The sequence below is a fragment of the Arvicola amphibius genome, chromosome 3 (genome assembly GCF_903992535.2).
Source record: "Arvicola amphibius chromosome 3, mArvAmp1.2, whole genome shotgun sequence".
Classification (NCBI taxonomy): Eukaryota; Metazoa; Chordata; class Mammalia; order Rodentia; family Cricetidae; genus Arvicola; species Arvicola amphibius.
Genome location: NC_052049.1, coordinates 121,527,767 through 121,553,455, shown reverse-complemented (window position 1 = coordinate 121,553,455; position 25,689 = coordinate 121,527,767). Strand labels below are relative to the sequence as shown.

Below are 25,689 nucleotides of genomic sequence, written 5' to 3'. Positions count from 1 at the left end.
GGGAACGTCCAGCTGCCTGAGAGGCCTTCCGCAAGCATCTCTGGTGTCAAGAAGGCTGTGTTGGAAAATACACACTTTACACTTGGCGAAAATAGCTCACCTTCTGCATTGATCTCCAAGCCTGTAATGATGTCACACCGCAGGAATCTCTCACAAATGCCCTCACCCCTTCCATTCCACCCACCCTGCCTGATACTAATCTTGCTTCTCTTCTGGAACCCCCTCCACCCTTCACACCAACAACAGGGAGATCTTTGTAAAACGCAGACTCCATCTTTTCAGCCCCCACCCCCAAAAAAAAATCCCGGTGGGAATTGCTCAAAATCTTAACATGATACAAGGCTTTTCTCTCTCTCTCTCTCTCTTTTTTTTTTTTTTAAAAAAAAGGTTTTGTTGTTACATTTATTAATCATTTATTTTGTGTGTGTTTAAGCACACATACTCAATACATACATAGAGGTCAAAGGACTATTGGTGGCAAGTGTCTTTACCTATAGTAGCATCTCACTAGCCCAGGGCTTTCATTTTATCTGGTGAACCTCTCAAGCAAGCCCTTACCCACCCAACCTTATCTCAGCTCTCCTCCTAGGCGTCCCTGACCTGTCAACTCAGTTCCACCTCAATTATCCTCTCATTTTCACGCCTTTGCAGATGCCATTTAGAAATCCTCATGCAGCAGGGCAGGGCAGGGCAGGGCTCAGGAATATTCTTTTCTAACTCTTGGATCACTGAGAAGATCCACCTATCGGGTCAAAGGCAGTTCAGACCCTTGAGTTAGATATGGGCTTCATGTATTTCCATCCTCAGTGCTTTCTATCCGGTCAACAAACCCTACTGACTCCAACTCAATATCCATCTCTGTCTCTGCATCAAGCTGCCGTTACCCTGGTCCCAGCATCACCCGTCAGCTTTTGCCTTTCTAGCGCAGTAACCCTTCACTGTCCTGATGTCTCCAAGCCTGTCCCCAGCCGTCTCTGTATGTTGAGCCACAGTGATCAGGACAAATTGAACCCTTCCTCTTCTTGCAAACTTTTACTTGCTTTGTAGTGAAAGATGAGGCTATTCTCTGTATCTACAAAACCCTACTCAACCTAGTCTCTACACGCCCGATTTCCCTCTGTCCCCTTGGCCAGAGGGAATTTATCAGACACCTGAGCTTCTTCCTGTACTGTCTTCTTCCTGGACAATTATCTTACACTTGAAGGATGATATAGACGTCACTTCCTCCAGAAGACTGAACCCGACTTACACTAAAGCCCTGTCCCTCATCCAGGCTCCCACACCATATGGGTCTTCTCCGCTGTAGCCTTTGTCTTGGCCTCTGGTTTTGTCTCACCCTCACAAGAAGCCAGCGTGTGGAGGGGAGTCCTGTCTATGCTGGTCCTGCAGAATTCACGTGCTGTCTGGTTAAGTCAACGAGTGTGGTCATTCTGCTGCTCCCATTGGCTCTTCCTTTCATCCACCATCCACCTAGTTCCTCAAGGCAGAGTGGAAGGGACCTCACCCCTGCTTCTCCTTCCTCCTCACCCACCACATCCGATTATGACAGTGTCATGACCCCACTCGAAATCCTGCACAGCTCTGTTCATTTTTCCATTTGTTATCCCAGTAAGGTAGCGAGTGGTTTCGTGTTGTGATCAATTCCCAACAAGCGTCAGGGTAGGGGTGAAGGGTTTATTTGTCTCATGGTAAGATACACCCAGGGCATGTCTCCATGATGATTCTAAATGCAGTGAAGTTGATAACTAAGATTAAAAAATCATAGATCTCCTCCTCCCACCCTCGCTTCGACTCTCACCCTCATTTTCATTTGTCTGGGTTATTTTTTGAGACAAGGTCTTGTGTAGCCCAGGTTGGCCTCGTACTCACACTCACCATGTAGCTGAGGCTGGAAGGAAGGCGATCACAGCTCTGCTCCATCATGCCAACATTCCTGCTCTGCAGACTCCAATGTTTCTCCCTCAAATCCTTTTCTTTTCTTTTTTTCTTTCTTTCTTTTTTTTTTGGTTTTTCAAGACAGGTTTTTTTCTGTGTAACAGTCCTAGCTGTCCTGGAACTACCTCCTGTAGACTTGCCTGGCCTCAAACTCACAGGGATCCGCCTGCCTCTGCCTCCCGAGTGCTGGGATTAAAGGTGTGCACCATCACTGCCTGGCCTCAAATCCATTCTTTGTGCTATAAATTGGAGCAAAGATTCTTCCTCCTTGGCACTGCTGATGCTGCCTTTCCTGAGGTGGCCTGTCTTATCGCCTCAATGTTCCTCAGCACCCCTGACCTCCACCCCCACTTCAGCCGTGAGAACTGGACACGTCTTAAAGCTTTGCTGAGTGTCTGTCAGGGTACCCGCATGCCCTTGGCTGAGGAACCACGGACCTGAAGGGATCTTTCTAACATGAAAACCAGATACTGCTGACTTGAACTGACTTCGTGAGTCTCTGTGACCGAGATGGATTCGGCTTTCTCCACGGTTGCTTGGTAAAGACTCTTGTCTCTTAGTCACCTAGTATGGTCCTCTTCCTCCAGGAAGTCTCTGGATCCTCTAGTTTAGTTAAGAACTTCCTGGCAGGAAGATCCTCAGTCACCCAGATACCCACCATGTCTGTCTGCTGTGACCCGGGTTACACCTGGGCCACACGGAATCCCTGTGTGAGTTCAAAGGACACGACTTCCTCGACTGTCATTTGCCAGAACTGCCAAGATAAAGAACAGACTTGGTGGTACTTTCCTTTAATCCCAGCACTCAAGAGGCAGAGGCAGGCGGGTCTCTGAGTTGGAGGCCAACTTGGTCTACAGAGTGAGTTCCAGGACAGCCAAGGCTACACTGAGAAACCCTTTGTCTTGACAAACAAACAAACAACAACTGAAAGGAAGAACAGAGCAGTTCTGAGACGGGCCAGCCGCTGCACGGGACGACCAGGGGCCTTCATTAGATTACAGTCCTCCGGGAAGGGACTTGGCTTTCGGTCCTACTTTACCTCCAACACAGTCAATGTGCTGTCTGATCCAGGGCAGGACTCTGATAAAAACTTGATACATGAAAGTAAAGCTATTGTCTTGGCTATTATCACCCACGTCAGGAATTGTTACAGCCATTACCTTGGTTTGAATGAATTATACTGCAGGGCTCCATATTATCCCAGAGAAATAAAAATAAAGCTCCTGGTTCCCATCCTTGTGCCTACTAAGACAGATTCCACGACCTGATCGCCTCTCGATGGAAAACTGCTCATGAGACTCAGACTTAATAAAGGTAACCGGATCAACCGGAAGCCACTGGCTTCCCAGGATGGGAAAACCCAGACTGTCCCCTTGTCTTGCTTCTCCCAGGTGCTCATCTGTCTACATGTCTACCATGCCAGAGACCACAGAGGGAGCACAACCTGAGAAAGAGCTCACTCGCTCTGAGGCCTCTGGTCTTAGAGTCTTCTACATTTCAGCTCAGACTTTCCAGCTAGAAAATGAGGAGGGGAAAGAAGGAAAGAGGGAGTGGGAGGCACAGAGAGAATCTAAATTCAGGGAAAATATGATGTATCTTTTAACTTTCCAAAATAGTCTTTGAGCTTTCTGCTTACGTAAGGGAGTTTGCAGCTGAAAAGCCCAAGCTGTGTACGCCCTATGGATCAGGCAAATTTGGGCATGTCTGAGAAGTGGCTAGGTGGAGCCACCAAGGCTCCTCACATCTGAAGGGAATAACATCACCCCTAAAGGAGCAGGAGAGTGGACCTGCATTCTTGCCCTAAAGTCTCAGTTATCAGCCCAACTGTAGCCATGTTGGGGGCAGTCACTATTGTGTCACACACTATGATGATCCTCCAAGGAAAGGAGGCTTGAATGTACAGAATATCCAAGGACTTTGCAAACTAGCTCCCCTATGCTTTTATTTTGGGACTACCCAAGGGAAAGAGCATAAAACAAACAAACAAACAAACAAACAAACAAACCCAAAAAAGCAAAAACCTACATTCCTAAAATTGAAATAACCAAGAGAACATATGGCTGTGACTTCAGATGGTGGGTGGACAGAGGGTGGTGACTTCCTGGTGGAGCATGCTGAAACACATTGCCTCATCATGGCAAGGAGGGAGTCATTTCTGGAACTGGGAATCTGGACCAAGAAAGGAGTCGCTGAGGATGCTACTTTGAAGGCTGGAGGGCCCAGGCTGTATACCATAGACACTTACTAAACTCTAGGGAGGGGACCTGTGGGAAAGCAAAGAGCACCACAGGCCACAGACACCAGCCACCTCATAACACGACCCAGGAGACACCCCTGCCAGAAGGTGTTGGGGGGAGCAGCGGGCACTACATTAGAGCCATCTTGAACACACGGACAGCAATAAACAACAAACACAGGTTCTTTTCCTTCTTCCTGGGGTTTGAGGCAGTTCATTCATTTGCAAATTGCATTTAAATCATAATGGGAAAGCTGGACGGTATGAGTTTTGGAGGGAGAGGATACGTGTGAAGCAGAAATCACGTGGACATTTTATAATTTATGGAATCACTGTGCTCCCATTTTTTCCCATTGAAAGTAATAAACCAAAATTTCAAGATTCCATGTATTGCTAGATCTGGTTGCTCATGTCTGGAATCTCAACATTCAGGAGGCTCATGTAAGAAGATTGCCATGGATTCCAGGCCAGACAGGGGCACACAGAGTTCCAGGCCAGCTTGGACTACAAACACACACACACACACACACACACACACACACACACGTCACAATCACCACCAACAAAACCCTTCATACTGGAGATTCTCTTATCCTTGTGCAAGAGGTACATTCTAAGGTTCCCTAGTGGCTACTGGAAACCACAGACAGTACAAAATCCTGTACTGACCTTTATTTTCCTATACATAAACATCTATGTTAAAGCTTAATTCATGTATTAGGCACAGGAAGAGAAGGATATCACCAACGAATAACAAACAGAGACAACTAAAATATACTATAATAAAAGTTACAAGAATCTAGATTTTTCTCTCTCTCAAGGCTTCTCCTCATCATATTGTAGTTTTCAATCGGGGTTGAAAATTAACTGGAGAGGGAGGGGGAACTATCCTGCTTTAAATGGTAGGTCCTTAAAGTGAACAAGGATATCGTGACAAGTTATGAAACCCACATCCCAATTTATTTTCTAAGAAAGGTTGTCTACTTTGCAGGGACATTTCTCAATGCAAACCGAAGCACAGAGCTGAGCTTGGTGGCACACGTTTATGGTCATAGAATCCAGGAGGCTGACACTGAAGGATTGTGAGTTCAAGGTCAGCTTGGGCTACTAGCTTGGGCTCCACAACAAGACATTGTCTCAAAAACAGAACAAAACAAAACAAACAGCCAAAGCTTAAAAGAAGCAAATAATCTTGGTGTGGTGGTGTATGTCTTTAATCTCAGTATTTGAGAGGCACAGGCATCTCTGTGAGTTCAAGGCCAGTCTGGTCTAAAGAGTGAGCTCCAGGAGTACACAGAGAAACTGTGTTTTAAAAAATAAATGTGGAAGAAGAGGAGAAAGTGAAGGAGGATGGATTATTTACCTGATTATCAAGAGTTTTATATAAAGTTTGATGTTTTGTTTTTGTTTTTTTTTTGTCTTGGTTACTTTCCCTCTGAATACCACTCTGGGAAGCAAATTAAGGTTGTCCTCTAACTCTGAATTATCTGTCGGAGATGTAAATGCCTCTACGTCATTCATTCATATCTTATAGCTATATTAATAACTTTGATGTTGACTTTTGTGCCTGATATTCAACTGTGTATTTGCTACAATGACAACCACAAATATGATTTGATAAAAGAAAAAGATGAAAATAAACTGAAAAGTAAGTTGCTTCAAAAATTAACATTGTAGTATAAATTATACACCTTAAAAGAAATTCAAATAATTCATTAATGTAAAAAAAAATATTCTCTAAATTGCTTCGCTGACTTGCCCTGCAGGGCACCAAGCAGTTAAGCCTTCGATGGCTTCAGAAAGTAGAAACTTGAAGGTTGTCTGTCCTGTGTAACCAAGCTTCCCAGATCCCACCAGACTCTTCCTCAGAGCTCAGGCAAGAAAGAGTTCCTGGGTCAGAAAGTATTCCGAAGGTTGTTTCTGTGTTCTGAAGATCAGAACTGCTAAAGGTAAATGCTACCTGGGATTAGAGAAGCCATGAATTCATATTATGAATCTGCCTTATGATACCTCCCCACGATGGCAAAAATGTTTGTTCCTCTCACACTTGAGATTTCGATCTAAACACTGGAGTCAAGTTCCAATTTTAAAATAAAAAGCATTCTTTTTGCACAATCCTCTGAGACCTTGTGAGAATAAACACCAGTGTTTATTCTTCATTGCATTCTATTCTGGCAGAACAAATAGTTGTCAAGGTAGAGACGGGAATATCAGTGTGAGCTTAAGGCCAGCCTGGGCTATGCGAGTTCTAGGATAGCCAAGGCTACAATATATATCCTTATCACAAAAGAAAAAAAAAGCAAGCAAGTAAATAAAAGACATCACTATTAATGGTCACGTTAAGCTAAACATTAGATAGTCCCATTTAAAGTTTGAAAGTAAGACGTATTTGGGGTTGCGAGATGTTTCTGTGGGTCAAAGTACAACTTGCTGCCAAGGTTGATGGCAGAAGTTAATCCTCAACCCACACAGTCGGACAGAACCAGCTCCTGGAAGCAGTCCTCCGACCTCTGCCACACGTGTGCTACGATCCAGGCACGCCTCTTCTCTGTCTGGTCTTTTCTCTTTCTCAGATACACAGTAATAATTTTAAAAAAATCAATTTTTTTAAAGGAAGAAAGATGTATTTTAAGACGCCAATGTCTGGGAAGCACTGAAGCACTGGCATTTGTCACCTGTCTCCTGGCTGCAGTCAGCAGCTCAGGCGTTTGGTATCAGACAAGGACATCTGCTGAACAAAGCCTGCAAGTTTTCTGTTTTCTTTTTGCCCTCTGGCCAAAACACATACCATAAATGAAGATCCTAGATCTTTAGATCTATTATCTTCCTTGATCCACTTTTGCAGCAATCTGTAACAGGAGCTTGGAAGAAAACCAACCAAACAAACAAAACCGCAAAAAAAAAAAAAAAACCCCCAAAACCCCCCAAAACAAAAAAAAATCCAAACAACAGCACCAAAAAAAAAAAAAAAAAAAAAAAAAAAAACCCACCACCAACAAAAACCAAACAAAAAGCAAAACAACACCAACAAACCTGCCTCTGGAGCACGCACGTTTCTTTCACTTTTCCCAGTTTCCCAAGCCATCTCGGTCTGCTCTATAACTCTCCCTTTAAAAAAATCCAATTGCCTGAGATACAAATCACAGTGAAAACCTTCATTCCCCAACTCGCTGGCAATCAACCTTTCTCCTTGAACGAAATAGTTTCTACAAACCATGAAATATATTTCAGTTTTAAACCTCCCAAACAACAGTTGTCCCCAATGCTTTGTTTAGTTTATTAAAGCAACTCACCGACGAAGAGTATTCTTGGCAAGTGGCTCTAGGAGGTTCAGTTCCACTGATCCACATTTTGCTCTTATTTCATCAGAGAAAAGCCGAAAGTAAAAAAGAAATCCGGGTGCTCCGCGAAGTCCCAGAGCCTCAACACACGCCCCAGCAGCTGCTTGCTGAGGCTCGTTTTTTCAGGGACAGTGACCTCCGACACCTTTGATTTAGCGCTGCAACTCAATCTTAATGGTTCGCCAGGCAGGGAACACGTCACGTGCCAAGCCAACACCTTAAGAGGGTGGGAAGCGTTGTAACCAGGAAGACTATGCGGAAAATACTCAGCAAGCAGCTCAGCTACCCTGCAGAGCTGTGCTTGCTTGTCTGGAAACAACCCAATGACTGACACTCCTCGAGTGGAGGGGGGGGGGGCTGATTTATGCAGCGTCCAACCGGGAACTGTCTGCGTGCACCCCTGCCTGCGCAGCTCCAAATGTGGGCTCTCCCCTCGCCTTAGACTGAAATTCTGGCCAACCACTCAAGAACAGCGGCGTCAGCATTTCTGAAAATCAAATTCGTCTTCCTTTCTGTTTTGAAGTTGATTTTTCTCCACTTCTCTCTCTCCCCCTGCCCCCATCTGATACTCAGCTCCACTTCTGGCAGAAGCGCACACGGCCCCCGAAAAGCAGCGATTTCAATTTATCTTTCCAGCCCAGGCACAGACACTGCTCCAGGCTCAGCAGAGTAACCGCCAATAACTCTTTCCCAACACTTAACCCGTGGTTCTCCATCTTCACCACCCGGAGGTCAGCAGTTGCTTAAAAGGTAGCTTTCAGACGAGCCGAGTTTCACAGTCCCTAAGACTTGTCGCAGTGCAAGCGAGACACTGTTTATTCGTTCGTGCCTACCCGGACTTCAATTCTAAGAACAAACGCTGAACATTCTGGCCACTAAACAGGCCTTAGTACCAACTGATCAAGGAAGCTGTCACTTGAGCTGAGTTAAACTCACCCTTTTGGTCTTTGAGACTGAAGCTTGAGCGTCTCCTTCCCAGATCTTCTGAAGGAGAACAGCGAAGCAAAGGATGACCGGATGCTCATTCGGGAAGAAACAGATGGCTTTTGGTTGGTTAGGTTTTTAGATCTTGATGTTTGTAATTCCAACGAATCTGGGGGAGGGGGAGAGAGCGAAGATTTTACACCGTTAAAATACCTGCAGACGGGCTGGAGAGGTAGCTCGGTTGTGGCGTGCCTGCCTAGCATACACAGAACCCTGGCTTCTAGCCCCATTGCTGATAGAATGGCACCTGCCTAGAATTCCTGCTCTTGGCGGGTGGAGACAGGTGGGTAAAAGCTCAACGTACTTATTAAATTTTAGAACAGATTGTGCTACATGATAACTTTTTTTAAAGTTTCAGAGTAATATATTTTTTGGTTATTTTTAATTTGAGGCAAGTTATGATTATATAGCTCCATCTGGCCAGGGAAGCCAGGCTGATCTCAAACTTGCATCCTCCTGCCTCCTGTGGTTACAGGCGTCCGCTGCTATGCCTGCTTTCAGACAAATCTCTGTGACAGAAGAAGGAAGGCGTGGCTTTTGTTTCCCCTCCTTCTGCCGTCTAGAAGCAGCTAGCAGCCCCACATGACCCCAAGAACGAAGAGAGTGCAGAGCTGCTTCTCAGGGTCCTGTGCTCCAAAGGGTCTGCTGGGCAAAGACAAACTTCACACTCAAGCAGAGTTTTCAGTATGCGTCACAGAATTCCTTGTTTGATGCCTCTCTGTGGGTCTTTCTCATTACACCTCCTACAGAGATGTCCAACATCCAAGCTCCCGAGCCAGGGGACCCATTCATTTCATAGCTTGCGGATCCAAGTATCGTTTGGAAAATACCAGTTCTTTAAAATGATGGAGAGAGTTTTTTTCATGTAACTCTTTGATGCCAAAGAGAGTAAATAGAAGGGAAATGAAATCATTTAGAATGTTCCTTATTGCTTTCCAAAATCTATCCTGCTGTGGCATGTGATATATGTGATATATATATGTGTGTGTGTGTATTTATGTATATATGTGTGTGCCTATGTACATATATTTGGTTTATACAAATGCATACAATATATGTATAATAACTTATAACTTTATATATGAGCCTTCAATTTTAAATTTAAGGCCCATCAACATATACAAACATCATAATACCATAATCCTTTTGTGCACACTGATTTTTATAAATATTGGTGTTCAAGGTAAGGAAAAGCCATCATGGCGTAAACATGGGCTCAATCTAAAAATCTGAGTTTTGGGCTAGAGATGTAGGCAAGGGGCAGGCCACTTGCCCAGCAGGCTTGGATCCCCAGCACCAGGAGCACCACTACCACACTTATCCCACACGCAAATGAAAATCTGGACTGTTTTTTAGACTGATTGTTTTCTTACGAGGGCTGTAGATTTTATCCATCTGTGCATCCAGAAATGCTGCCACCTGTTTTAGGATGCTGCTCATGTTGACAACGTAAGGGAAAGCGGTCGACAGGACTGGTTCAGTAGCACGCTAGTTTCTAGCTGACTCTCCGAGAGCCACGCTCATGGGTGTCCTATGGGAACAGGTTTCACTGCCCTCATTAAAAGCTTAAGAAAATTGGGTGAAGTGACAGGCTGGCAGTCACAACCGAGTGTCCACAGCAGGCGCTTACAGCCACCCGTGTGGAGGCACTGAGACTGCAGAGGGAGTTTAGGTAAGGGGTTACTATGGCCCTTTCTTTTCTTTCCATATTTTTGGGAGCAAGGTCTCATTCTGTAGCTCAGACTGGCCTGAGACTCATGACACTCTTCCTGTCTCAGCCTCTTGAGTGCTGGGATTAAAGGCACAAGCCATTGCAATCTTAATGCTTTTTACTTTTAAGTTTTTAGTGTGTTGATGTGTGTGACTGTAGGTGTGAGTGTTTATGCATGGCATGCTCATGCATAAACATGAATGTGGAGGTTGGGGAAACCTGAATTTGTCAGTCGTCACCCTTCTACCTTTGCTTGGTATTTTGCTTCTATGCCCTGTGGCAGGGTAGCCCGTCCAGAGGCCTCTGAGAACTCTCCCTGCCTCTAACCCCTATCTCTCACAGGAGAGCAAGGTGACAGCTTATTTACTGTGCACAGACTTCCGTAGGTTCTGGGGATTTGAATTCAGGTCTTCACGCTGGGCAGTACGGAACTGTCTCCTTGGCCATCAGGCTAATTCCTAGCACATACAATCCCATTTTATCCTGTGAGGTAGACATCATGCCCACTTATAAATGAAAAACATACTGAAGTTTATCAAGAGTGAACGCTTTGACCATATTCACACTGAGATGTCTCAGGCATTTTGTCACCTACCTAAACTGTCTAGCGTATTCTATACTACAAAACTTAAGTCCCTTAAACAGTCCTGAGTCATAAATTGGCTAAACTGCCAATGCATGGATTTGTTATCTACAATGCTGTACCACAAGGCAATGAAAAGATAATTTAAAGCAAAAAAGTTTTTTTTTTCTCACCATTTTTTGCCATCCCCTTCCGTAGTCTATATGTGAGTGGTAGTTTTAACATCTGGCTAACATCTGTTTCATTGCAAAATTTCTTTCTTTGAATTTCTTCGAACCATTCACCAGTTGCTCCCTGAAGCCATCTGATATCCCTCTTTGTCTTTTGAAGTTTGCTGAAATAAAACAAAAATATCAGTGCACAGTTCAAATCCATTCCTCATTAGAATCGAGCTGTGTGGTGAGCTAAGCGTTGCACCACAGAGGCAGGACAGGCTAATAACCTGAGGAAAAGTTGCCCTAGTTAGAATCGCTCTTTGATCATGGTGTACATATTTACACATATTGTTCTGTGGATGGTGCATTCTTCCATATAAGATGACAACCTAAGTTTTTACTGGTTGTTAAAATAACCACAGAGTCAATGACAAGAAACTTGGTTAAGCAATGTGTTAAGACCTGATCTAAAAAAGCAATGAAATGATAGATGTCCTAATGGCATGCAGAAACCGGAACATTCCGGTTCTGATTACTCATGCACTTATTCATTAATACATTAAATGCTTATTGAGCAACATTAACCAACTAAATGTTTATTGAGGTCCCGTGTAGGCTGTGGGGGACGTAACAGATAGGATCCTCACTCATCCATTTAGTGGTCAGCAACTGAAGTTAACACGCAGATTGTTAGTGTAATCGATGGCCTTGGATGGTACAATCTGTTCAAAGCAAAGACACAAAGACCAGGAATGTGAACAGCGTTGGCGCTCAGGCTGAAGAGGACAGAGGCCACTGACATAGAGGGAATATCATCCAGGGAGCAACTGTGCGCAGCTGGCTATCCCTTTGGGATACTAGGTCTGGAATCCTAACACATCTATTTTTTCCCATACTTTCCCTTATTCAGCTGTCTTTCCAAAGAAAAGTTGCTTTATGTCTTTATCTAATACCTCTCCAAGGTAAATCATTTCTCAGGAGGATTCTAGTATTTGAAAATGATAGGTGCTTAATCCAGAGCGAGACGACCCTGGATGAAGAACACCATGCCAACCTTAAAAGCAGATAGCTTAGCACTGATGAAAACTTGAGGATTGTTGGCTTCCAAATTTGGGAACTTCTAGTGTTTGGGGGATTATTTCAAGTTCCTGTGGCTATAATCCTTTGTCTAAGGTCTTCTGGAAAGTACAAGTGTTAGGACTGCGTGTGTGTGTGTGTGTGTGTGTGTGTGTGTGTGTGTTTGAGGAGGATGTCTTGCTATATAGCCTAGACTGGCTTTGAACTCATGGCAATCCCTTTGCTTCAGTTTCTCAAGTGGTAGGATTACAGGTTTGAGTCACTGTGCCTGGCTTTCCATGTTTTGTTTTCTGAGAAGATAGCCAGCAAGAAGACAGCCGAGTGGCCACTTTGGAGTTAAAGTCAATGAACCACGAAGGCTGTAAGTCTCTTCTGCCTGAGGCTACGATACTGCTGTTTTATAAAAACGTATTTGAGAAGCCAGGGGTCATCCTGCCCAGACTTGCATTTTGAAAAGCATTAGGTAGCAATGTCATTATTCAGCCCACAGCCTACGGATTCGCGCCGGTGCCTCTTTCTGCTATTGTACCGCCCGTCACTCGGTCAGCCACTCCTATCTCTATTGCCATCTCCTCCACTCCTACCTCTACTGCCATCTCCTGTGCCAACAAACAGAGAAACCCCCAGTATCTGCTTCCAACCACTATCGGCATTTCCTTTTAGAATGTCTCTCATCAGTCTATGGATTCCATTTTCTTAGAGCCCTCTCTAATTGCTGGTTTCCCAAAAGCCTGACCCCTCCGCCTCTCCTAACATATCCATCTTTTTCAGAAATTACCTGATTTAGGTTGCTCTATATAAACCTATATAGAGGGATTTTCCTGCTCTTATAGGCTTGATGCAAACTTAATTCTCTTGTAGAAGTAATCACAGTCAGCCCCGCTTCAAGCCCCGCTCTGTGTTTGTACATATGACCATCACTGTGTCTTTTCCATATTGTAGTCAAAGAAGACAGTAACCTGTATTTCCCTGTGAATAGTCATATACTTTGAATTGTAGTCCAAGAAATAAATCTTAAAGTAAGAACCACTCTCAAGTACACAAATTTGAATGAATACCATGTAGTTGCTAAGTATAATTATGTAGGCAATGTAGAATCCTAGCAATCTGGATGCATCATGAAGCAAAGAAGAAACAAAACATAGAATTGAATCTATGATTACAGTTCTGCAAAAACTGACACAACCATTTGGATATACTAGGGGAAAATAGAAACATCTCATCTCTTACAGTAGAATAATTGTAAGTACTATGTCTACGACTAGCCTTTTTTATATGTATTCTACAATTACAATGTATTAGAATAACTATTCCTTTCTGTTTACTTGTTAATTTTCACTACATTATCAATTTGAAAAATGTTCTACTTTTATAATTTCTAACTGTGGTTTTGTTGTTGTTGTAGCTTTTTCCTGTGTTTTTACATGGTCATGGTAAATGTATCCAGTATATACCTGGAGAAGGCCTCCTACTGTGCAGGTACTGAGACACCTCAGTAGGCAGAGCAGGAATGGGCCCTCCCTAGGGTGACTGGAGTCTAACAGGAGAAAGCCCCAAGAATCCCACAATGACACAGATTAGCTAAGTGGCAGTGCTGCATGTGACTTAGGAATTCAATACACATTTGAACTTTGGGAAGAACAGTGAGCAAATTAAGTCCCTCTTCTCCCAGAATTCAAATTCAACTAGGATGGGGTACTGCGTGTGTGAGTCGTCAGTAAGAAAAGGGTAAAGAGGTCACAAGAGAGGGTGACAAGAAGACCTGATCTAGGGCAGCAATAAAGATTCCCTGAGATGATGGGGCGGAAGGACAGGAAGAAGAAAGGTTCTTGCAGAGAGCATCATAGACAGGAGAGTATCAGTTGCAGACAGTATCCTAGGCAGGAGAGTATCAACTGTAGACACTGTCCTAGGCAGGAGAGCATCAACTGTAGACAGTGTCCTAGGCAGGAGAGTATCAACTGTAGACAGTGTTCTAGGTAGGAGAGTATCAACTGTAGACACTATCCTAGGCAGGAGAGCATCAACTGTAGACACTGTCCTAGGCAGGAGAGCATCAACTGTAGACACTGTTCTAGGCAGGAGAGTATCAACTGTAGACACAGTGTCCTGGGCAGGAGAGCATCAACTATAGACAGTGTCCTAGGCAAGAGAGCATCAACTGTAGACACAGTGTCCTAGGCAGGAGAGTATCAACTGTAGACACTGTCCTAGGCAGGAGAGCATCAACTGTAGACACACTGTCCTAGGCAGGAGAGCATCAATTGTAGACACAGTGTCCTGGGCAGGAGAGCATCAACTGTAGACAGTGTCCTAGACAGGAGAGCATCGACTGTAGACAGTGTTCTAGGTAGGAGAGTATCAACTGTAGACACAGTGTCCTGGGCAGGAGAGTATCAACTGTAGATACAGTGTCCTGGGCAGGAGAGCATCAACTGGAGAGAACTGCCTAGGTAGAGTGTGACAATGGAGAGGAAAATCTAGAGAGGCAGTCACAGTTTTCTGCAGCATTTGGGGTCAGGTAAGGTGTTGGGCATTTGAAACACTGGTGTATGTGTGGGAGCCACACTGGATTTACATTTAGCTACAGGTGGAGGACAGATTCCAGCATGGGATGAAGACCAGTCAGAGTACCTGTAGAGTTCAGTAGAAAAAGCTGTTTATTTCAAACAGGGTGATGATGGTGGAGCTGAAGAAAAATAGTTTTTAGAGAGATGGAATGATTTGGGGGCTAAGGCTACATGCCAAAGAAGACCCCTTAGATTTTTTATTGATATAATGCATAGGAGATACAATTTGTAGAGATCTAGCATATATAACATTAAAACAACATTTATCAAAAGCACTTTTAGGGCTAATGAAATGGCTCAGTAGGCAAAGGCACTTGTCACCAATTCTGATGACCTGAGTTCAGTTCCTGGGACCCACATGGTAGGAATGAGAACCACCCTCACAAGTTGTCCTTTGACTTTCACAAATGTGTCTTGATGCTCGGAAACACACACCCACCCACCCCCCCACACACACCCACCCCCCCACACACACCCACACCCACCCACCCACCCACCCACACACACACACACACACACACACACACTAAACCCACTTGTAACATTCCTAACTTTTTGAGCAATCACTAAATATTCAAGGCAATATATTTTTCACCCCCCAGGAACAAGTCACCGAGATTTCCTTTTGTAAATACCTGTAATTAACATACCATGCATTTTTCTACCTTCCTGGTATCTGAGACAGAAATATAATAATGGGGTTAAAGAGTCAATACATTTTTCTGATTTTTTATACATATAACCAAAATGACTTTCAAAGGTTATTAATTAGGCTACCAGGTACAAACCTAATACAAGACATCCTTAGAAAGCTAGGTATAATTATTTCAAATATTCTTATTTTAAAGGTACTGTATTTATAATTGTTGGTAATTATTTTTCCTTTGAGAATTTTCTTTATGTTTAGTAAAATATGCTAAATTTCTAAGAAATGAAGTTTGAATATTTTGTGATTATACTTTGTGTTTTGGCAAGGAGAGGCTTTTTAAAATTTTTGAATCAAGATTTCTCCTTTGGAATCAGACATTTTAAAAAGTCCTGAGTTTTTCTTACCTGTTCTAAGTAGTCAACCCAGGTTTTTTGATTTCTATTTTGATTAAACTTTGAATATTGGGCCTTAAAAAGATGATTCTAACCAGGGCTGAAGTAGGTATAATCTATAGTTAAATTTCTGATAAAATTATATTTGTTTCCTGGAAGCAATAAGGAATGAAATCCAGGAAGTAAAGGAATGAAATCCATATACAATAATAACATGATTCAGAACAATTTTAGAAACCCTTAAATAAACTGCAAGTAGGTCAGGGGTGGCTGGGGGCTGTCAGAGAGGACAGCAGACTGAATAGGTGCAGTCAGGAGCCAGGAAGTTCAAGTTCAGGTGGTCAAAGAAGGCACTGTCTTCACGGGCCCCAAAAACAAAGCCAGAATTAGTTCTGGCATTTGAAGCAAGAGCAATGAAGGTGGAGAAACTAAGCACGGCTGAAAATCTAAACTTTGTAAGGACCTGGAACTCGCCTTCCCAGTCTGGAGTAGGTGAGAGTTTGTAGACTCTGCAGCGTGACTTGCACACCTTCGGCAGCTGATTGAAAAGAACACAACATTCACTCAATCAACACGGCCTTGAGTCACACAAGTTACCCCAAACGTAAGATAGGGAGTAAACTCACCATGGACAAGAAAAAACCCTAAACATAAAAGCAAGGGCACAGTGATGTGTGAGACAGGGCAGAAATTTACATCTTAGCTGACCTTGTTTTCAAGGAGACTTTGTTTAGAAACAGAACTCAATGGCACTCCTAAGCAGTCCACAGGAGACTCAACCCCTGTTTTGCTTTGTTATGTACCCCGGCAGTCAACCAGGGCGGACTGTCCATTTAAGCAATGGGAAGAACCCCAGGGTTAGAAATGACATACATGAAGGCAAATTACTAGGACACAGCTTGTCTGCTTAATTAGTCCTGCCTGACTCAACGTATCACGAGGGACTGCTGTCTACACTTCTAATTTGTTTTTACCCCCGGGCTGATCAGCTAGACTACATTAGATCAGGTCGCTTCCTTGCTGGTCCAGCCCTTAGCTCCAAGTACCCAAGTGCCCTTCCTTCACGCTGCCCTGTGCTGCTTAAGACTCCATGCTGGCATCTCATCACCATGCCACATGCTCTAAGATTCTTCTTCCTGAGTGAATGGTGTTTTTCTGTCATTTGCATCCTTAAGGTCTGCCTATCATGTCCCTCATCTCTTCCTGGTCGTCCACATTTGACCCTTGGTGACCCTCCCTACTCACCTTTGTATTTTTTTTTCTGAGAAAGTTTTTTTTTTTTTTTTTTTTTTTTGCCTCATCTCTCCTCACTGCTAATCAAAGTTGTTGTTGTTCTTTGTTTTTAAAGTTAATATAGGGAGATATAGTAAGAGTCTTTTTTTAAGATTTATTTATTTATTCTGTATACAACATTCTTTCTGCCTTGATGTATGCCCGTATGCCAGAGGAGGGCGCCCGATCTCAGTACAGATGGTTGTGAGCCACCATGTGGTTGCTGGGAATTGAACTCAGGACCTCTGGAAGAGCAGTCAGTGCTCTTAACCTCTGAGCCATCTCTCCAGCCCCGTTGTTATTCTTTTTTAATGTTTCTTTTTCTTTTCTTTTTCTTTTTTTAAGGTCAAAATCTCTCTACATAGCTCTGGCCTGTCCTGGAACCCACTCTGTAGACTAGGCTGGCTTGAACTCAGAAATCTGCCTGCCTCTATCTCTAAGTACTGGGGTTAAAAGTGTGTGCCACCACACCTGGCTAGACTCACAAAATAGTGGAAAGATCACAGGGTCAGGGTCAGGCTCTAGATGGATGACCAGGGTCAAATATTTAATTTTCTTTCTTTTTAAAATTTTTTTTCCATTTGTCAGGCTGTTTGCCTCCATAGTTCCTCTCCTGCCTGAATAAATATACAGTTCTCATTGTGATTCTTCCACAGCCCTCTGGAACCTGGACAGGCCTAGCGCTTGTTTAGACCAACAGAACAGGGTAGGTGTGAAACAAGAGACTTCTAAGGCCAGGTCTCAAGAAATGCTGAATTTCTGTCTTTTCCCTCTCGCAGCAAGGGAACCTCAGTGCAAAGACATCTGGGCTGGAATCTTTGAGAGGGAGACCCAGCTGAGAGCCATCACCAACACATGGTCAAAGCCACCATAGACCATTAGAGCCAGCTGAGCCACTGGGGTCAAAAGAAGGAGCCTAAGTGGAGTGCCTGGGTAAGCCAGCCCAAGTGGATGCCCCTAGTACCATAAGCTAGTAAACCAAAATAGTTTTAAGCCTTTAAGTTTGAAGGTGGTTTGTTATTTATGGTTTTTAAAGATGGATACAAGGTCTGGAAAGATTGCCCAGTGGTTAGGGGGCACTTGTGGCTCTTCCAGAGAACCCGAATTCAGTTCCAAGCACCCACATGGCTCCAGGGAATCTAACACTCTCTTCTGGAATCTCTGGGCATGCTCAGACATGTGTTGCACATGTGCGGGCACACACACAAATAAATATAAAATGAAATCTTTAAGATAAAGAATAAATAATAAAACTCAAAAATAGATACAGATGAGCTATTCTTGTAGATACCATATTTCAAGTTTAGAGTCCATGGTTCAAAAAGATTCAACAGTGCTATACACACAATGACATTTCCCACAAATGTTCTTGAGGAGAGGGCAGTTATAAAAATGTGAAATCAAACAAGTCCTCTGAGCAGAATATAGGGATTACAGCTCTAGATTCAATAGCTTTATATGCCAATATGATCTCAGCACTTATTCAAAACCACTCCCCTGACTCTTATTTTTGCCACACCTACTCCTACAAGGCCACACCTTCTAATAGTGCCACTCTCTTTGGGGGCCATTTTTTTTCAAACCACCACAAACTGGACTATGTTTTATTTACTTGGCCTCCCTTGGAGTCTAGTTATGTCAGTCCTTGACTAAAGCCAACCACCATATATTTTTGCTATTGTTGTTCAGTTTGGGTGACAGTGTACAAGTTCTACAGCGTTCGATGGTTTTTCTCTTCCTTTTTGTTTGTTTGTTTAGTTTTGCTTTGTGATGGGTCTCACTATGTTGCCCACGCTGTCCTCTAACTCGTTATCATCTTGCCTTAGCCTTCTGAGTGCTGGGATTACAGGGATGTGACATTATTGTTGTCTGAGGTTTTCTGTCCTGCCCAGTTCCTGCAGTCATTAAGTCCTAAAGAAATCACACAGAGGTCTACATTAACAAATGATATTAGATTCAGAGTTCTTGGTTTTTTTTTTTTGCTTTTTGTTTTTGTTTTTAAGTGGGGAAGTGCTGTGGGACAATGGTTTGTACCATGTCAACTGTATTTTAATAAAACACTGATTGGCCAGTAGCCTGGCAGGAAGTAGAGGTGGGGCAACAAGAACAGGAGAATTCTGGGGAGAGGAAAGCTTGGTCCGCAGTCGTGACCCAGCCACAGAAGAAGCAAGATGTGACTGCCTCGCTGAAAAAGGTACTGAGCCATGTGGCTAACATAGATAAGAATAATGCGCTAATATAAGTTATAAGAGTTAATAAGAAGTCTGAGCAACTAGGCCAGTCAGATTATAACTAATGCAGAACTCTTTGCATTTCTTGGGACTAAACGGCTGGGGAACCTGGTGGGATAGAAAACCTCGGACAACACATTATGCCCAGCTCTTTTTTTTTTTTTTGGAGACAGGGTTTCTCTGTGTAACATCCCTGGCTGGCCTCAGACTCACAGAGGTCGCTTCCCGAGTGCAGGGATTAAAGGCATGCGCTACCATGTCTGGTTATGCCTAGCTCTTAAACTTCCTTTTAATTTGTAAAAGATTTATTTTATTTTTTTAGTCCTGTGTACAATGAGTGTGTGTGTGTGTGTGTGTGTGTGGTTGCACACATGCATGTGTGTATGTGAAGAGGCTAGATGAAGACATCAGGATTCGTGTGCTATAATTACAGGTAGCTGTGAGCTGCCTCATGTGGCTTCTGCAAACTGGACCCAGGTTCTTTGGAAGAACAGTGGGCTCTCTTGACCACCTCTCCAGCTCCTCTTCAAACTTCCCATGCCTCCACTGTGAAGAACTCAGTCAATATTGACAGAAGTGAGAACTGAGGTCCTGCATAGAAATTAAACTCGTACATGCACACACACACACACACACACACACACACACACACACACACACACACACACTTAAAATTTTCTGTAAGAAAAATACTGATAAAGCTAATCACAGTTAACACAGTGCTTTTAGGCATACTGACGTATTTGCAAGCACTCTTATGAAAGTTAATAATATTATTTATTCATATGACAAAAATAAAATACTGAGAGTCTAGAGCATATTCCTACTAATTGTGTTGAACACAGACCCAACCTTTATCAACTATAATTTATCTTTGTGCTTCAGTCTTTCCATCCATGGAGTGGGAGTGAAAGTGGTGACCTTTCCTGAGGCTTTGTGAGGATGATGTGAGTTGATGTATGTAAGCCTACACACAGGGGGACCAAGGTCAACAGCTGTTGTCTTTCTCAGGTGCCCTCCACGTTACTTCCTGAGAAAGAGCTTCTCACTGAATCGTGGTCTTATCTATTCAGCTAGGCTGACTGGCCAGTAGACTCCAAGCAGCCTCCTGTCTCCATCTCTTCAATGCTGGATTACAGATGTGCAATGGCACACCCGACTTACGAGATGCTGGGGATCTAAACTCACTCTTTCTGCTTGCACAGCAAACATGTCATCAATGGAGCCAGCTCCCCAGTCCGTGGGATAGCATCCTATGGGTTAGATCCCTGAATGAAGAGGAGAGGAAAGTCCGGGGGAGCACCAGCAGTCACCCCTCTCTGCTCACTGAGCAGGTGCAATGTAACCAGCTGCCTCACATTCCTGTGACCATGCATCTCCCTCCCTTTCCCCCATCAACAGGCGGTGTCCTCAAGCCTTGAACCAAAACAAACCTGTCCTTCTTTAAGCTGCTTTGGACAGGTACTTCCCTTCACACGATACTCTTTCATGGAGATTTCACACCACTCCTCTGGTCAAATCTCTCCATGGCTTCCTCCCATGCTTACTTTACCAAGCTGAACTCCAGAGTATTTGAAGCTGAATAGTACTGGCCTTCTGCCAGTCTGATCTCTTTTAATCATGATGCCTTCCTCTCGTCTCAACACTTGGCCCCTTTCTTTCCTTCAAGGAGCTAAGCTAGCTCCCCTTTGGGCACTGCACTTGCTGCTCCCTCCCATTTTGTCACGTGACATTCTTTGTCTCACTTAGGCCTTAGCTCAAATGTCACATCCTTGCAGAGCTCTTCCGTAGCTTTCCAAAACTAATGGTTCTATCTCCTGCCTGCAGTGTCTGGTTCTCAAATTTCTTTTTTCTTTCTTTTTTCCTTAAATGCATTAATCTTCATTTACTTGCTTTATTTAATGTCTTCTCCTGCCCCACTCTTCCCCTCCCTACCCCCAATACAGCCCGTGACAGAGAGGCCTTGTTTTGTGTTTCTGATGATGCCAGACACAGGCAGAGACTCGGTGCGCAGAGAACAAGGTGTGCACATGAATTTGGAGGACAGCTCTGTTCTCTGAGGCTGATTCCTCACCTGTGAAATGCTGAACTGGAGACTGCATGGCCTGTTCCCTTGCTGTGGCTCGGTGCACATACATTTACTAAGGTCTGGAAGGGTATTCTCCCATGAAACAATGTTCCTCGCTAATCCAGTGTAGCTCTAGCTGAGATCGCATTGATCTCGACACTGTGTCCTCGGACCTCTGTAATCTGCCCAGCTCTTTCTCACGGTTCCCTGGTGTCCGCTGTCCTTTCATTATCTTGCCCTTTCTCTTTGGGATTTCTCTCTGGATCTAAGAGACAGTTAAAACGAAGCAACAGAAAGGCAGCCCCAACTCCCGCTGATGAGGGTCTGAAGCAGGGTGGAGGCACCACCCTTCTAAAGTCACTGAATACGCAGAGAGCAGATCACAAATGACCTCACTCTGCCTCCCAGAAGAGAGGGAGCTAAGCATCTGCTGTGTGACTCCTGCGGTGTGGGGACCACGTAGCCTCTCTCAGCACCGGGAGAGCCCAGTGAGGGAGGGGTTAGCACAGCCCGCCCTTCAAAGCCATGGATTCTATTGTCCTGCAATGAAAGTGTTTCTGGGTTTTGCCAGTGCAGATGTCGTCTGGCCATTGGCCCCTAAGCAAGGCAGCATTCCAGCGATTTACATATCATTTGCATCTCATTGGTTATTCTAAGCAATCTATTTACATATCATTTGCATTGTATTAGTTATTCTAAGTAACTAAAGATGCCTTCAAACACCTGGAAAGTTTTCAAAGGTTATAGGCAAATGGCATGGCATTTTATATAAGGGACACGAGTGGTAGATAAGTAGTGGGGTACCCTAAAACCAACCCCCTGTGGGTACCCACAGACACCTATATAGACAGAAAGGAAACTGTGAAAGATAAAACTCACCCAAGAAATGAGTGGAATAAGGAACCTCCTGCCTAACTTCAAACCCCTTTTATTATGTCCAGTTTATTATATAAACTCTGGAGCCTGAACTATTTGACACTTGGCTAGAATTAAACTTTTGTGTAGAGTCTCTAAGCCTTTTCATGTTGACTGACTCTCCTCAGATTGTCCTTTCCCCAAGCCAGACTGCTGGTTGTGCATAAACACTGTTGCATAATCAACCAAGACACACAAGGAGATGAGCAGCTAGGGCTGTAGATGCTGCCCACCTCTGACTCCCTTCATACAGTTGCTCAGACACTCGGCTAAGGCTCACAAGCTGAGTGCGAGAATTCTAGGGGCACAGAACGGCGTGTGAAGGACTCTCAGGCAAAGCGCATGAGCTCAACACCTTGGATTTGTTTATTATGTTATTTGTGGCTGTTCTCCAAAGACAACTACATCCTAAATTCTGACCACATCCTCTGTACTCGTGCAGTTAGGTAACAGGCTATAACCAAGCACGTGTCTCCACAGCATCCTTCCTTCTTTTATAGTAACAAGGGTGGAAACCATGTTCCCTCACCCACAACCTTCAATTTAACGCTTATTCTTAGAACACATCCTACCAGAAAAAGAAGACAGAAAGAGATGATTTCACAGGCTAGCAAAAGAGCTGCTCTCTTCCTAGACACATCCTGGGTCTAGGCAGAGCGTTCCCTTCTCATCCTGTAGTTAAAACGTACGTACAGTTATCATCTTCAACCCACTTTCATTCTGTACTGTGCAGATCTTAAAGGTGTTCGGACATTGTCTTAACTTTCCTGGCATTAGCTTCATTTTCAACACCTCTCATACTGCGTGTATAGTTTCTCCTTCTCCTAACCAGTCTTCATACACGGATCAAGCATGCAAGCCTAGAGGAAGAAAGTATTACACTGGGCCTCTCCTTCAGGAAAGCAGAGAAAGCAGCCTGAGGTTTCTAAATGTAATCGCTGTGAATATATCATGTTCTGGGTTCCCACCAGGGACAGTGGAAGTTAGGGAAACCTGTGACCTGCAGGTACAGTCCACGGCAGGAGTCACTCGGAGAGAGCTTTGTAGGGACATTAAAGCTCATGGGATTGGTTACAGTGTGCAGGGTGTTTCCAGAAAGGCCTAGGCTCTGAAGGAGGCTTTACTTCAATGGTTATGCCTATTTCAAGTGCTCTCTTGAGACAATGTTATGGCCATCAGCATTGTGAATACTCTGCTTTTCTTCTTCCTCTGACAAACCACAGGACCTAGCATTCAGCATCCTCCAAAACCACACAACCACAGGGCAACACTTTGAATATGGTCCTCATTTTGAGCTTTTGTTGTTGTTCTTGTTATTGTTTTCTCCAAGACAGAGTTTCTCCTTATAGCTCTGGCTGTCCTGGAACTTACTTTGTAGACCAGGCTGGCCTCAAACTCAGAGATCTACCTGCCTCTGCCTCCCTTGTGCTGGAATTAAAGGCTTGTGCCACCATGCTGGGCACACTTTGAGTTTATACATGTACATACACATATATATGTACATACACATATATATGCACACACACACACACACACACACACACATATATATATATATAAAAGTGACCATCATCATAATCACTTGGCTGATAATATATTCTACTTGTTATTATTTTATCTGTGAGACTTTAAGGTTTCTCTTTAGACACAGTTACATCTTGTTTTTAGACCAAAACATCTTTCTTGAAACAGTCCTGAAATAATTTATAATAAATCTGCACTTGGAGCAAAATTAAGTAATAATGCTAGAATACAAGTGCATATAAGTTATGTAACTCAGTTTTGGAAATTTATGACCAGCTGAGTGTGTAAAGGGAGAGTGTGTAAGGGGAGAGGGGGACATGTCGTTGTTGGGGGCTTGTGTGTGTGCAACAGTGTGCATGTAGAGGTTAGAGAACAACTCTTTGGAATTGGTTCTCTCCTTCTACCCTGTGGGTCCCGGGGATTGAACTCAGGTCATCAGGTTTGGCAGTCAGTGTGCTTACCCACTGAGCCATCTCACCGACTCACTACTAGAGACCCTGTCTTAATAATTTTTTAAAGTTTTTTAAAATTATTTTTAACGTTTTAAAAGTTTTTTTTTTCCTGGGAGTGTCCCTGTTGTTATTTGATATAATTTCACCTTTTGGATGCTAGCATCTATCTATTCTTTGTTCATTTGTTTTGTTTTTCAAGACAGGATTTCTCTGCATAGTTCCGGATGTCCTGGAACTCGCTTTGTAGACTGGACTGCCCTTGAACTCAGAGATCCACTTGCCTCTGCCACCTGAGTGCTGGGATTAAAAGTGTGCACCACTACCCCCATGACTAGCAATAGACCTCTTAGCTGCTGAGTCTTGTCTCTAGCATTGACACTGGTATTTTAAAGAGTAGGATGCTGGAACCAAAGGCATGCACCATCACACCCGTTTGGATGCTAGTATCCAAATTCTTTCAGATCTCAGAAACAAAGTTTGGGCTCCTTCTTCATAGTGTGTTAAATACTTAACCATAAAGTCTCTGTGGGTCTTCGGAGAAGGGCTTTGAAGGGACCTTGTTGACTGTCACAGTGACAGCGCAGCTCTGACAGGATAGAGTGCACTGTGAACTCATGTGTCTTTGATGTGAATAGGGACAGGACAAGTTTTCTTGGTGTGTAAACGACCAGCTCATTTCTCAAGAATGAAAAGAAAAGTCAATGTCAGGTGCATTTTATAGAGGAAAAGCAGCAATGAAAGCAGTTGCTTTCTTGGCAGCAAATGGGTGTGGCTCACCTATTAACAATGACCTTCAAAGTCAACATCTCTTCAGCTGTGAATTACTTAAGTCTTGTTTTCTTTTAGGGCAGAATAAAGTAATGTCTAGTCTAGAAGCAGAAATCTGAGTATCCCGACAGCCTCTACCTTTTGTTTTGGTTTGTTTAAAATCATTCTGAGGCTGCTGAGATAGGCACCTGCCATCAAGCCGCAGGGCATGAGTTTGATCCCTGGGGCCCACATGGTTAAAGGGGAGAACTGACCCCTGCAAGTTGTCCTCTGACCTCTACACACGTGTCATGATACATACATAAGCAGAATAAAATTTGATAAATATTTAAGAAATCATCCTGTCATATCTATTCTTTATACATGTGTCATGATACATACATAAAAAAATAAACTTTGATAAAGAATTCACACCACAAAACACCACCCTGCCACAGAATTAGCACAAGCATGGGAGATCTGTGGCCCAAGGTGTGCTGGGACACACGGGTCACGGGATCACAAATGCTTGGCATTCCTGGCCTCAATCAACCACACCAGCAGCTTGGGATAGACTCAGAGCTAAACTCGAGCAAGGGATTCCCCAAACCCAGGCAAGCTGCAAGAAGCCCAGGGAGGGGAGCCTGCTTGGTGGGATTTGCAAAAGGCCTTCTTGGAGCAATCCTACCTTTTACCCACATTGGATGAGGGCAGTGGAAACACAGGGGAGGTTGGTGACAGGGATGCTCTCCAGAGAGGGACAATTGGAAGAGATTTATAATGCTGCCCATAGTTTGGGGGGAAGTGACTGGCATCTGACTCAGCTGCTCCACGCTGTATGGGGCCA

General features: G+C 43.8%; 1 protein-coding gene across 2 annotated transcripts in view; it reads right to left on the bottom strand.

Annotated features, from left to right (window-relative positions):
• Exph5 (exophilin 5) overlaps positions 1–25,689 on the bottom strand; it is a 70,002-nt gene that overhangs the window by 23,318 nt on the left and 20,995 nt on the right. Inside the window, exons 3-4 of one of the 2 annotated variants that reach the window (XM_038322479.2) lie at positions 10,964–11,124; positions 8,449–8,605 (exon numbers count right to left, since the gene is read on the bottom strand). In XM_038322479.2, the coding sequence (XP_038178407.1) occupies positions 8,449–8,605; positions 10,964–11,124 (318 nt within the window). Of the gene's footprint in view, positions 1–7,464; positions 7,623–8,448; positions 8,606–10,963; positions 11,125–25,689 lie in introns of those variants that run through there. The other variant, XM_038322480.2, reaches the window with a different exon arrangement.